Source organism: Lottia gigantea (assembly GCF_000327385.1).
Source record: "Lottia gigantea unplaced genomic scaffold LOTGIsca_42, whole genome shotgun sequence".
Taxonomy (NCBI): Eukaryota; Metazoa; Mollusca; class Gastropoda; family Lottiidae; genus Lottia; species Lottia gigantea.
The window spans coordinates 1596814-1612357 of record NW_008709463.1 but is presented as its reverse complement, the minus strand read 5'-3'; the positions used below and the strand labels follow the sequence as shown (position 1 = coordinate 1612357).

Below are 15544 nucleotides of genomic sequence, written 5' to 3'. Positions count from 1 at the left end.
CGTCTCTACATCAAATGCCGTTTAGGTTGTTATTGCAATCTGACATGTTCTTTGTTTCCAGCAAAACCTTGTGCTGTTGACGAACCTAGTGATAATGTAGATCAAGACACGACTAAGATGTCTCTCCAGACAGGAGAGTTGGTAAGGTATAAATGTAAAGAAGGATATGAGAGAAGCAGTGGTAGTCTGGACAGAGTTTGTTTGTTGGATGGTTCCTTGTCTGGTTCAGCTCCAGATTGCAAGTGTAAGTAACAATGGTGCGTCACGTTTTCACGAATATCAAATTTTATTCGCAGGTGCCTATAGATTATCGATAAGCAACTTTCGTTTCTTCTTTCAGTGGCAGATACTGGAATAGGCCCGAACAGTAACGTACAATTAATTCGTTTCTCAAGAGTAGGGGGGATGTGTAAAATGTACACTGCCAGCAATGACAACTTCCGGATTACCAGAGAAGGGGAGATAATTCAATGGGATTTTTATTCTCTTTACCCTGGTGATGCTGCTTTCATAGTTTTCAGACCGACTGCCGACCCGTTCAGGTGAGTCAAGATGTGGTTAGGAACTTGAGATATAAAGCAAAATGGGAAGCGGATTGAGAGCGCCAAGGTGCAAGATGAATAAACCAAGTAGGCCTAGTAACGATCCAAACCTACAGAAGCTTAATTAAAAGTCGTTTCAGGTGTCTGGCGCTCATCCGTCATTGCTGCTGCAAAACTTGGAAAATTTGAATTGATATGCAGCCCCAAGCCCTTGTACCACCACTATGTTGAACGCACTGCTCCTTTACCTCTAAGGGGTATTCATCAATGGACGAGAAGGCCATGTTTTAACAAAGATCCCTTTTTCAGTTTCAAGATGATCGGGATAAATCGAGTATCGAATACCATCAATGATGGTGTACAGAATCTACAGATACCTATAGAAGAGAGGATACAGGTGCAGCCTGGCGATCAGATTGGATTGTGGTATGGGTACAAAAGAGCTGGTATACCGTTCGACTTCTGTGATGAAAAAGATTGCCCGGAAGCAGCCAACACGCTACAAGTATGGTCCTCATTCATATCCTTCTTCAGTGCTAGAATTGTATTGGGTGTGCGTTACATTATACCACAGAACCGAAAGTAAAAACTTGCGCGGGAAAATATTTAATTTAATTGAGAAGGTCATGATGTTTCTTGATCTAGCTCCCGATTCAATCTGATTTTTGTAGGACGTAAAACTCCCTTCATATCATTTCATTTGTGATTTTATATTACAGATAAGTGGATTCCTGTGTAATGCCAAGAGTCTACAAGTTGAGAAGGTGTTCCAGTTTGACCAGAATAGAGTAATCTGTAGAGTGTACTCATTTAGAGCTATTATTGGACCGGTAGGTGTACGTCGCTATCCCCGGGAAGCTTTGAGCTAGGGCTTCAATCCAGAAAAGGTCGAAATGATACCAGCGGATTTTTCAACCGGGTTTCTCCTTGTCAGTGATGCAAGATCTCAAGGCAGTTGTAAATCGAAAAAAGTAGTAGGAGAGAAATTTCCCTCATTACGCACATCATTAGCTTAATTTCATTACTTAATCTATTGTTAAAACACAATATTTTCTAAATCCGGGAAAGTTTCATATCTTTTTTTTTCATATTTTCAGAGCAGTTAATATAATACTTAAAGACCAAAAGATGTCTGACAGGGAAAGAATTCTACTATGGCTATGATTTTTGTAAATAAATTAGTTTTTGCAAGTGATGCCATTGTTTTCTTTACACAATCTGATGAGATATTTATACATGCACTTAACGCTCATAAGTCACCAAATTGGAAACGAACAACCTCTCCCTCTCTCATTCCAAAATATCAGCTGGGGTAACGCCCCTATTAAAACGCATCACAAGTAAATCGCAGGAACACGTTAAAACGAAACCGAAGGTATGACGTATGACTCATTTTATTACATTTTGAACGTGGTTTCATAATTTTAGCGCTGAAAACAGCATATATAATGAAACACGGTCTATAAATTAAACCAAATAAACTCTAATACAACTATAACATAATGAGTGTTAATCCCTTTTTATCTTCGCCAGCCAATCGTGATCCGCTCCTCTGAAGCAGGGGGTCGTTACAACCCAACAGTTTAAAGACAACTCGACAATTATTTCGTTAGAAAGTTTAAAAGTTTATCGCCTACAGTAACGAGCAGTAAAACAACTTCATAATGATAGCTTGTGAGAAAGTCTTTGTGAAAATTCAGCGAAATATGTAAAGCTTGGAAACCAACAGCGTAATAACAACGTAATTTACAAAATGGGAGCCTATTTAAAACTATGACACATATTTAAAATTCAGACAGCTTCGTTTCTCGTTAAGAAAGGTTTAAATGCTTCTTTAAAAGTTTTTTTTTAAAACCTTCAATTTGAATCACACGGCCATGGGTCATGACATTGGATTATATCTTGAATCGTCACATTGGATCACAACTTGTAACGTCACGTTTGATTGAAGCTTGTAACGTCATATTGAATCACAGCTTGTAACGTCACGTGTGATTGAAGCTTGTAACGTCATATTGGATCACAGCTTGTAACGTCACGTTGGATCACAATTTGTAATGCCACATGGGATTGTAGCTTGTGACGTCACACAGAATAATTTCTTGTAACGTAATATTGGATCACATCGTGTAAAGTCACATGGGTTGCAGTTTGTAACATCACAGCAAACCATTGTATTGTATAATCCTATAATATCACCATGTTTTGAACTTTCAAGGGTTATCACAATAGATTTTTCAACTAAATTATATTGGATCAGATCATCTTTGGTGATAGTCAATGGTATGTTATTTATGCTGGCTCTTGTCGAACCACTAAAAGGATTACATACCTCTATTATCTCTTATATACTTTTTCGTTTCGAAAATTCGTTGGTACCAGCACATGTAAGCCTAGCTAGCTACAGCATCAACAGAAGAAATAATGTAAAGGTTATCTGGAAGGGCATTGTAAAATACGACGTTCTCAGATGACTGCCTTATGTACTTTATTGTTGTGAAAACAAATAATAAAGCTTTTGTTCAGTCAATTTCAATTCATATTTAAGTGATATGTAGGACAAACTTATTCTAGACATTGCCACTTTAGACAACGTTGTGACACCTTTGAAATAAGTTCACACCATTTTAAAAATGTTTAACTACGCCATTGTTATTAATTACAGCCTTTTAAGTGAAATATGATGCCTTTTCGGTCTGTCGCCTTGGATGTTATTGGTGTTCAATTTAGTAAGGTGTTGATTGGTAGAAGATGTAATTTATGAAGAAATCAGAGCCTCATACTGGTCCAATTATGAGTATTTATTCTGAGTGTAGATGTTTTGGATCGCAGATCTTTGAGGATCTCGGTCTAAAGACGTCGACCGGAGTTCAACCAAGCCAGCCTTTTAATGATGGGTCTTTGGAAATTCAACCACCAGAGCTTCTGTGTTTGAAACATCAGTCTTTGGAACCGCAATTTTTAGAAGATCAGTCTCGGGATACCCAATCTTTTAGAGGTAATTCTTTGGAACCTCAATTTTTGGAAGATCAGTTTCTGAAAGTGCAATCTTTGAAAAATCCCACACCAGATGATAACTCTTTGGACTTTCAAATTGATGAAGATCATTCTTTTGAAGATCAGACCATTGGAATTCCATATTCTGAAGATTTTGGAATTCCTTCCTCAGAAATCAGTTGTGTGGATAATCTTGGACAATTGTTTCAATATATGGAAAGACCACAAGCAGATGTTGATCATGTAGACTTTCGTCGTCCTGAAAAAAGTGCCAATAAATTTCAGGGCTTGTTGAATTTTTATGATCAGAAATATCCATCAGATACTTTTAAACCTCAAGCTGTCAGACCAAAAGAAGACAAGCCAATTAACAAAATGAGACACTCTTTCTTTACAAAATTTCCTCTAGTAGTAATTTTGGCTATTGGTTATCTGACGATTTTCAATATTTTTGTGATGCTTCATCCCGACTCGTACAGAGAACAAACAAGTGAGTATCATTAAAAATAGTTTAAACTGAAAATTTATCGCCTGGTATTTTATCTGTGCATTTCTCCAGTCTTATTTTATATTAATATTTTTTTGACAAATTTAGACAATTTACGACAGATATAAATAGTAATTCAGTTACTATTTATGATATAAATATTGTTGATATTTCAATATAGATAGTGTTGATATTTCAATATAAATATTGTTGATATTTCAATATAAATATTGTTGACATTTCAATACAAATAGTGTTGATATTTCAATATAAGGACTGTTGATATTTCAATATAGATACTGTTGATATTTCAATATAAATATCGTTGATATTTCAGTATAAATACTGTTGATATTTCGATATAAATATTGTTGATATTTCAATATAGATACTGTTGATATTTCAATATAAATATCGTTGATATTTCAATATAAATAGTGTTGATATTTCAATATAAATATTGTTGATATTTCAATATAAATATTGTTGATATTTCAATATAAATATCGTTGATATTTCAGTATAAATACTGTTGATATTTCGATATAAATATTGTTGATATTTCAATATAAATAGTGTTGATATTTCAATATAAATATTGATGATATTTCAATATAAATATTGTTGACATTTTAATACAAATAGTGTTGATATTTCAATATAAGGACTGTTGATATTTCAATATAGATACTGTTGATATTTCAATATAAATATTGTTGATATTTCGATATGAATATTGTTGATATTTCAATATAAATATCGTTGATATTTCAATATAAATACTGTTGATATTTCGATATAAATATTGTTGATATTTCAATATAAATATCGCTGATATTTCAATATAAATACTGTTGATATTTCGATATAAATATTGTTGATATTTCAATATAAATATCGTTGATATTTCAATGTAAATACTGTTAATATTTCGATATAAATATCGTTGATATTTCAACAAAAAATTAATCCTATTATATTTTATTGAATATTCAATAGAAAAATTCTGACTGATAGCTGAATAGAAATTTAACTGATATTTCTATTTATGTGATATTTGTATCTATAATTCAAAATATTAACTTCATATAAACAGAGTAAATATCGATATTTCATTGAAAATCTGAATGCAATTCTCCCAAACTCGGGAAAATATTTAAATTAGTAAATTTTCAATTCTAAATCTATCACATATTTACAGATAGATTTAGATTAATATTTACTTTACTCCAGTAAATAATCTTTTCAATATTAAAATAATATATTATAATTATATTTACAATTCCTCTTTTTATCTAAAATTTCAGTGAATTTAATTGAAAATTCACAAAATAGTTTATTCATAATATTTTGAATATTTCGTTCAGGCGTCTGTTAACATTATATTTAATATTCCATCTATAATTGATTTATAAATCTATAAACTTTATATCAAAATTCTTTGAAAATTTCTTTAAAATTTCCTTGAAAATTTCGTTAAAACTTCTTTGAAAATTTCGTTAAAATTCTTCTAAGATTTAGATCAAAGAACCTTGAAATTTCGTTCAAAATTTAGCAAATCTTTTATTCAGATCTGGAATTTACTGACTATATTTATCTAGGCTCATAATATAGGTCGAATATTACATGAAAATTGCAGTACGGCAATCTCAAATATAAGTAAATTAAATTCGTATAATTCTACTCATGGAAAAGGTAAAAAAAAAACACCCCTGATCTGCCAAGTGGATCGAGGCTGAAAATGTTCAACCTGTATTTGAGATGATTGTTTTAAAAAGGATAAGTCGAGCTGAATTAATTAACAGCATCAAATTACAAAGTTACAGGTTTAAAAGCTTTTGTCAAATTTTTGAAAAAATATGTCCAAGTTTGACACTTTAAAAAGATACCTCAAAGCCATTATCAGAAAGTTGAATTATTTGAGATATTTATACAGAATAAGAATCTAAATTTGTTTAAGAGGTCGGCAAAATAATTATTGTGTATCCTTTAAACCAACAAGCTCAAACACTCGTCACTTTTTCTGATGGATCTATAATTTATTTCGCAATATATTTTGTTGAATTAAAATATTGCGCGAAAGATTCTGCGGTGGCGAAATTTTGGAGAAGTTAGATACCTTCTATGTTCTAAACCATTGTTAGTAATGTGTCGAAATGAATTCTTTAAATGAATTTACAAATTAATTGTTAAAAGGAGTAGTCAGTTGGAATAACTTAATAAGATTAAAAAAAATGAATGACTGTTATCATTTGAGAACCATGACATCAGTAAAATGAACTATTTAAAGGCTGAAAGAACGTCATTTTCAAGTTAATCGAAAGCTATTCTATGAAATTTTTAATACTTTCTGCCGCGTTTCACAAAATTAATCTATTATATATAGCTTCAATACCGTCGAATATTTTCAAAAATTGTGAATCACCATTTTATAAAGATTATTTATGATTTTCACGCCTTTTTCACATAAAAAATGTCCATTAAGATATAATTATCCAGATACACCCAAAAGTAACTTAAATAAGATGAACTTTTAAAGCAAGAATTGATGAAGCAAAGGGTGAAGAAACCCCAAAAATATATCCATTAATTATGAATTCTGGTGCTCGTCGCAGACGTTTTGTACGCAGGTTCAAATAAATAAAGGGCCCCCTGGGTGGAGACTTTCTTACATAAATTTATCCATATCTTTTTTTATACTGGTTGGATATTTTCTTCTAATTATACTGGACATTTTCTCTTTTTTAAACCGGACAATTTCACGATAGAAAGCTACAAAACCAAAAAGACTTAATACAAACTACAAATATGGGAAACATGCCTTTGGCCTTAGAATCATTGAACGAGAAAAACGTATAAAATTAGGCGGGTTATTCCCTTTAGTCTTGACAGCATTGACCTTAATCCGACATCTAAACGTTACAAATTACCCTTCTAAATCTCTTGAAATGTATACCAATCATTTTGACAGTTCGAAATATCGAATTCGCTTCATTCTTTTTACGAATTTGTCTCGGTCCAGGTCTTCAATACATTTTACATTATCTGGCAATATTTCTTTATATATCGGTATCGTTCATTTGAATATTCTCTTTGAATTTGATAGTTTAACACAAAACGAATGATTATTTCATGAATAATCCTGAAACGATCGTATTGCTCGCCGGCGGCATCGTCTTAAATCTTCTTATTATTACCTTTCATGGAGAAAAAAGGGGAAAAATTTGTATTCTGTTCATTGCTTGGAGGCTTATAATTATATAAACATTTTTAATAATAATGAAAATAATAACAGGCCTGGCCTAATGATAATAATTTGAAATCTTTCATACAGAAATTAATATAATCTTCATATGACATTTAGAAATGAATGTTTGTTTCAATTATTTTTCAGGTGAAGGAGGTATTCGATTGGTTGTTCATCCCCTGTTCGTGTCCATGTCAAAACCAACACAAATAAAGTACCCAGGTTTTCGGCCACCGATATTAGAAGATAGAATAGGCCCTTGTCAGAACATAACTCTCTCATCGTCATTTCTTACTAGGCAGAAATTCAAAATATTTTGTGATACAAGATCAGTATGGTCGACCTTTACAACAGTACGTGCAACTTCCGAAATATTCTCAATTGAATCGTCAAGCCCGTGTTTGGAAATGTACATACAATCGAACTGTTATGACGGACTTCAAGTACCAAATGTTGTCCACTACGTTTGGTTCAACAGACATTCCCTAGACGTCTATACATATCTTAGTATAATAAGCGTCTACAAAAATATTCGGCCATGTTTGATTCTAGTCCATGCTGATTACCTCCCCTTTGGTCCGTATTGGACTCACTTGCTGACACTGATCCCGAACATCATCCACGTGCGAACAGTGGCGCCATCTAGAATATTTGGCAGGAAGCTAGGCTATGTTCAGCACAAATCAGACATTGCAAGACTACAGATCTTACAAGGTAAACTGCATTATGTTGTTGGTGATGGAAATTTACTTAAAATCGAAATTTGTCTAGGCGGCATCTTCACAATGTCAAGCTATTAAAATCCTTATCTTCACAATGTCAAGCTATTACAAACTTCATCTTCACAATGTCAAGCTATAACAAACTTCATCTTCACAATGTCAAGCTATTAAAATCCTTATCTTCACAATGTCAAGCTATTACAAACTTCATCTTCACAATGTCAAGCTATAACAAACTTCATCTTCACAATGTCAAGCTATTAAAATCCTCATCTTCACAATGTCAAGCTATAACAAACTTCATCTTCACAATGTCAAGCTATTAAAAACCTTATCTTCACAATGTCAAGCTATTAAAATCCTTATCTTCACAATGTCAAGCTATTACAAACTTCATCTTCACAATGTCAAGCTATAACAAACTTCATCTTCACAATGTCAAGCTATTAAAATCCTTATCTTCACAATGTCAAGCTATTACAAACTTCATCTTCACAATGTCAAGCTATTAAAAACCTCATCTTCACAATGTCAAGCTATTAAAAACCTCATCTTCACAATGTCAAGCTATTACAAACGTCATCTTAATAATGTCAAGCTATTACAAACTTCATCTTCACAATGTCAAGCTATTACAAACTTCATCTTCACAATGTCAAGCTATTACAAACTTCATCTTCACAATGTCAAGCTATCACAAACTTCATCTTAATAATGTCAAGCTATTACAAACTGCTTTTTTACCTCAATAACTACCTTTCTTGTATAACGAAAATTTGTAAATGCAGCGATTTGATTGGTTGGAACGCTATCGAAAACAGTCAAGTCATCAACAGAAAGTCTGTAAACAAAATGGCATAATGTTTACAACATTTTTGTCGAGGGCTCTGATTGGCTGTATTCGCTGGCCTACAATCCAATCAAATTGCTGCATCTACAAACTTCAGTTATACAAGAATATTGGCTATTGCAATCAAGGTATAAGACATTGACATTGTGAAGATTGATGTGACCCTGACGGCTATGATTTTAACATTTTTTCACAAGTTTTTGTCAAAATACATTAGTAATATGAGGTTAAAATTTAAACCGGCCTACTTTTTTAAGTCCTGTAAAGATGGCCTTGTATTGAATCTGCTGTAACGCTTATTATCTCAATGGGGGCTGCAGAAATCTCTGAATGGGGGAGACTTAAGAAGCAATTTGACGGTGTTTAGACACGAGAGAATGTTATTATTCTCGATAATTGGTCTTTCTAAAAATAAAAGTACATTTAAATCAATGAACACAGCATAATATATAGTAGAAGATTTTAGACGACTGCGTTTTAACGCAAAATTTCTTTCTTTAACGTAAAACGTAGTGATACCGAGCTAGTTGGTACCGTGTTATGGATCGGACCGTACGATTTACCTCATGATAAATTCACCCAAGCTACCATTACGCTTTAACCCAAGTATATAGGCTACGATGGTGGTCATTGGCCAAAGTGTCTTCGATACACATACAAAATTTACAACACCTCTTAACAATTCCCTGTAACTTACGACCTTCAAGCCGTTTAATCATCTGAGATACACGCGCAAACGACGCACCGACCGACATCCAAGATATTCACTCAAAAACAGACTCACTCAGAACCGCACTTAACAACTCTTTTAGGGGTTTCATTCGTTTGACACGTGGAACATACAGACTCGACATCTTATTGTTAAAAACTGCATTGAGCCATGAATGAAATTTTGACATGCACCCCACCGTTTAAGAGCTGTTCAAGCATATTGACTGCATTTGAGAACAGCGGGAACACATTTAAAAACTTGACAAGCATCTTGTTAATATGATTCCTTAGTGTTCAAAACATCACAATTTACTCCTAGCGCATTGTCGAGGGTTTGCCTTAATCTCTCTCACTATTATTGCTTCAGGTATCATGCTTGTGTTCCAGCCACGTGGGAGGCCATCATTTTATAACGCAAGTCGAGAAAAATATATAATTTATGTATAACGCAGGTCTTCAATTTATGCTTTTAAACAGTTTTTTGCCTCCTAATTTGAATTTTATTTACATGTTCACGGTATGACATATTTGATACAAAGGCTGCCAAGAAGTGTCACATGGGTGTTGGCTGTATTTGTTTATTTTATGTTGTTTTTTGTTTGTACTGATATGAGTACCTTACCTATAGAGATTTATTCTAATCAGATTAACGTGACTCTCACCAAGTAAATTTGAGAAAAGTCAGAGTCGATTATTTTACAGTGTACATGTCTGATGTTTACGGGCAGCGGTATTTTTACACATTTATCTGGGGACCGGTGTTAGGTGTTAGGTGCTTGAGGGTTGGTTTATTTCTCACTTTGATACTTTATGCCCTTACATTTATCCTCTATCCCCTATACTCGTGTTCTAGGCTTCTAATGAGCCCCTTAAATGGTCAGTTTGCTACTGAAACACAGCTTATTAGTCTTGTTATATCACCCAAACTTTTTTCATAATTTTACTCCTTGAATGATATTATTTTCCTTTCTACTTCCAGCTCATGGTGGAATTTACTTTGACGTTGATCAAATCGCATTGAAAAGTTTCGACAGATTTCGACATCACCAGATGGTAATGGCGCACGAATCTAAAGACAATCTAGGAAACGCTGTGATAATATCCAAGAAAATGGCGCCATTTTTAGACGTCTGGTTCAGAAACTATAACTCGTACGATCCTAAACGATGGGGTTATCACTCCACGTATCTGCCATTGGAACTTTCTAAAAGGTACCCGGACCTAATTCACATTGAAAACAGAACGTTTTTTGATCTGGACTTGTCGAGAATCTATGAACTATACTACGGCCATGTAGAGTGGTCAGAGAGCACGGCGGTTCACTTGTACGTACGCTGGATCAAGAAATATTTCACATTGAACGAATTGCGGACAATGGACACCAGTATCGGAGAGATTGCTAGATTTATTATGTATGACTCAACTAAAATTTGTCAGGGGTGAAAACGGGCGTTTCTTTAATAAGTCTTTCAGATGCTCTACAGCACGTATTTTCAAAATATTAGTGGTGGCCAAAACCCTCCTTCACGGACACGTCGTGTCTTTTTCCTGTAATTGTATTAATTGAAAAGATCCAAAATATGAAAGAACATCTATGAGTTTTGATAAGTGTTGGCGTTTAATGTGCGATCACGTCATCGAACAATAGGCGATTTTTGGACTCCGATGATAACTTATACGAAAAGTGGCCGGTGTGCGGTGGTCCACGACATCCCTTCGGCATAATTGTAAGTGATCGGAGAATATGTGACATGTTAAATTGAAAGACATCCTTATGTGCCTTGTCCGTTAGTGTGTGTAGAATTTTAGGTACGTATCATGAACCAATGGTTGAATCCGGTAGCTCTACCGCAAGTGTGCGCTGACTACATATCGTTATGTGCTTGTGTTATTACGATTCTTTTCCGATTGGTCGTATCATATACAAATAAAAGAGTGTTCAAAGCGAAATTTTATTATTTTTGTCCAAACCCTGAAAATTATCCATCTAAAAACGATCATGGCTATTTAATAAATGTTTATCTGTCATGGTTGAACGCTATCATAACCCTATTCAGAAATAAATTGTTTTTGACTAGCCTGGGGGTATTAAAATCTTGACCGAATATTAATTACAATAGAAAAGTTTGCTACCTGGGAAGAAACGATTCTCAACGTCAAATAGTTTAACACCATTTTGTCATCTAAATTTAAAAATGCCCTCAAACTATAATGATTACCAGTTGTGTATGGTTGTGAATAATGAAAGTGGCCATGAGTTCTGAACACAACTCACAACTCAGTTGCATGAGAGTTGCGTTCGAAATTATTAACCGGTATTCTTATTCACAACCGTACACAATTGTTGATCGCTATTGCATTAGGATCACCTGAATGTTATTTCCTTCCATATTTTGATACTCTTAAAGAAATCACTTCCAGTATTGTATTGCTGCATTATCCACAATTCAAGTGTTCCATTTTATCAGGAATTCTTGCGATTAAATATTATTGTAAGCCTGTAATAATTAATGAATTTTGATGAAACTTTAGTCTCCGACACCCAGACAAATCCTGTCTTTGTAGAAGCTGTACAAAGAGGGAATGGATGATAGAGGCTAATGAAACTAGGAAAATAAAGTAAAGGATTCGTCAACATTTGACGCATGATTTCTTTGTGGGCTGAAATCTAATAAAACAAAAAGAGTTGCGTCCCATGAAAGATGTTTTCGATTACTGAGTATTCAACTTGATTGATACTGATTGGTGATAATTAGTCTAATCAGTCGGCACATTCGAAACCCTAGAGTCACGGTTTGTTCGGAATTATGCCTATTCCTTACCTAATTCGACAAAATTCAAAACCGTTGTGAAGATAAACTTCTTAATCTTGAAAAAAGAGTTTGGTCCCTTTTCCACTTTGGATTGTTGTTCGCACCCTTTTAGTCTTTCGCATAGGTAAAAGTTATCGTTCCGCTAAAACTTTTAAGAATACAAAGCGCTTTTAACGTTGTTTTTTTTTTTAATAATTTTCCTTAAATAGCTTCTTGTTATAGAACAGCATTGCTCTCTTATCGTTGATTTTATATTTTGAAGTTTTTAGGCAGTCGTCCTTTAATACATTATTATTGTTAAAGGGATCGTAAAGAAGTTTTGTAAAAAAAAGTTATGTGTATTTGGGACCCGATAGCATCAATTTGTCCCATCCCAATTTTCATTCAGACCTCTGTGGTTCTTGCAATTCCATCCACTTAAACTATGTGTTGATGACGTCACTAATCTTGAAGGGCCTCACGTGATAAACCTCTTCACAATCTCTTTAATACATTGAAGATAATCACAAGGATAAACACAAATACATCACAGTACATTAATCATTATTTATTATAGTAAAATAAATATAAATATATAATTGACTATAAACAATACTGACCTCTATTTACTATAGTAGACTAGAATGCAACAACGATATCTTTATAGTCTACTTTCAAATCATAAACCAAGTACTAGCGATCCGAACCGCAAACGAAACCCGAAAACCAAAACACCATATTGGAGAAACATTGAAGTATATCACTTATAAGTCAGTAAGTATTTCTTAATGAAACGTGGTATCAGGTGTCTAGAAGAGTAAGCATACCATGCCTGGCGCCACACCCGTTATAATGAACTTTTCGCATGATGAAGTATATCAATCATAAGTTAGTAAGTATTTCATAAATAAAAGTTATATCAGGTATCTAGAAGAGTAAGCATACCCTGCTTGGCGCCACACCCATTATAGCTGCTCAACATACACAACGCTACAAATAGACTCGTTAAAAAAATATGAATTATAAACATTAAACTACATATTGGTGTTATTGTGTAAATAAAATGAAATGGAGTTTTACGTCCTACTCTTCTGCACCGTGAGGGCTAATGTAGACGCGAATGACTGGACGCTTTTTTCATACCAGTACAAGAAAATGCCTGAGTTGGGGTCAAAAATTAGAAAAATGGAAAAGGGGTCATTGATCTTTCACAGGTCTAAGGAAAAGGCTGAGGGCATGGTCCTCATAAACACAAAAGGAAAGCTAATTTCGATGTACTAACAAAATTTTCCTTATCGCACACTTCGTTCTGTTGCCTTTGAGGAAAAGCCCACTTAAGCTCAGGGAATTAGGACGAGTAATTAGTCAAGTATATTTCAAGAATGCGGTAGTAAAGTTAAGCAAAATGTACAGACGACGTCTATTTCAAACGCTATAATGCCCCCTTTCGTACGCATGTATCGCCTTTAAATGGCCATTCATAGCGAGTCAATTAGCACAAAGCTACCGTTAACCAAGTCCCAGCGTTAAGTTAGAATTTGTTTGGCCAAGTCGAGGTGTAAATAACGAGGATATTATGCTAATGAGATCAATGAAAGCTATAGAGTATATCAAGTATTATGAATGATATACTATATTACACATTATAATGTATAATGATCACCAAAATACGTCAACATGCCCGTTATAAGACCATTGTCGATACGTCTTCTTGATTTTATATGGGTAATATTCGTGATGCGTATGGCCGGAAGTAAAGATTCTCGCTCAAGAAGACACAACGAAATATACCATTTATTGTCGAGACAGATTCAGCTTTACGGAAACTGCCGAAGATTGCCGAATGATTCGCTATGTGAATCGGTGTATCAAGATCGATGGATCTGTGCAGCGTACAGTCACATTATTGTCGCTTATTGTCAATCCGATGGGTTAGATGATTTTTAAATACCAGTCCCCTGACTTTCATCACTGACAAGGGGGAATTCTAATTGTACTATCTACGCTTGTGCTGGATTCGAACCCGTTACCACTGAGATATGCACGAAGCGTTTTACTCAAGAATAACATACATGGTTTCAAACTGATCGTCAACGGACCACTTTTATTTCAGCGTAAACCGAGAAGAGAATAAAGTCATTATATTACTAACTTTGACAATGTGAGAAATGATTGCAACTTTAACCTTGATTTTTAACATGTTGTGTTTATTTTAAATATTGGGATAATATACAGGTAATTCCTTTTAAAGGTAAGTTATTTACACAGCGTCGACATGATCGACATAATTATGGTCTTATTGCCTCGTACCTTACATTGGTGCTAGACTCTTCCATAAGGTTATATGGAAGAGGTTATACAAATACTACCACTTCCTCTCATATATAGTATATTAAAGAGGTTTTCTAACAAATAAATATGGTTCGGAGACACTTGATATATTTCTCCAAATTGGTCCTACTCGTTCCTCGGACGTGATAGACGGATGTGATATCGTCAAGGTTAGGGCCAGACTCAACGGTCACATTCGTACAACCGGTGACGTATTTAGGAGAGGACATACCACCCCACCCCCCGCCCCCCCACCGCCTCGCCAACCCCTCCCTCGGGCAAGAAAAAATGAAAAATTGCAATGATTGCATTAGATGTATTCTACACCTTCCTAGATTGGGACAAATTTGGCGGGTTACAATTAACTAGGCCCAGTTTCAGACGTAAACGAAAGGTATATATTTAAGAATATAGTGAATATGAAGTTAATATTGAACTATTCAAGGATGAAATGAAAACGATAGACGCTAAATAAAGAAAAGGGTTTAGAATTTCACGCTGAAATGAATAAATGTTTTTTTCTATTCAAAATCAGACCAGTGCACACTATAGTTTACGGTATCTTTGTATTAGTCGAAGAGATTTTTGAATAAATGAATAAAGGGCGGTGTTTTTGCGGTGTTTTTAATCCCCCAGCCACGCAATAGATACCTGTATTAAATTAGCTCTTTTCAAAATGACTAAATACAATCTTATAATACAACACTATACTCAAGTGGACTTTACTTTCTATGGATTGCTTGTTTAATGATGTTGTTGTTTATTCGGTGGTGTTGTGTGTGTTGTTTGTGTTGCTTGATGGTGTGTTGTGGTTTAATTATGTGTTGTGTTGTTATTTGCTTGATGATGTGTTTTTCCGTATCTG

At 34.2% G+C, this 15544-nt stretch overlaps 1 protein-coding gene across 1 annotated transcript; it reads left to right on the top strand.

The window, feature by feature from the left end:
* Positions 1-3302: 3302 nt before the first annotated feature.
* LOTGIDRAFT_163922 (hypothetical protein) lies at positions 3303-10999 on the top strand (the record flags this gene model as incomplete). Its single annotated transcript, XM_009060429.1, has 3 exons — positions 3303-4029; positions 7421-7534; positions 10536-10999. 3 exons carry the CDS (start codon positions 3303-3305, stop codon positions 10997-10999), a joined length of 1305 nt encoding a protein of 434 aa, XP_009058677.1.
* Positions 11000-15544: the final 4545 nt, after the last annotated feature.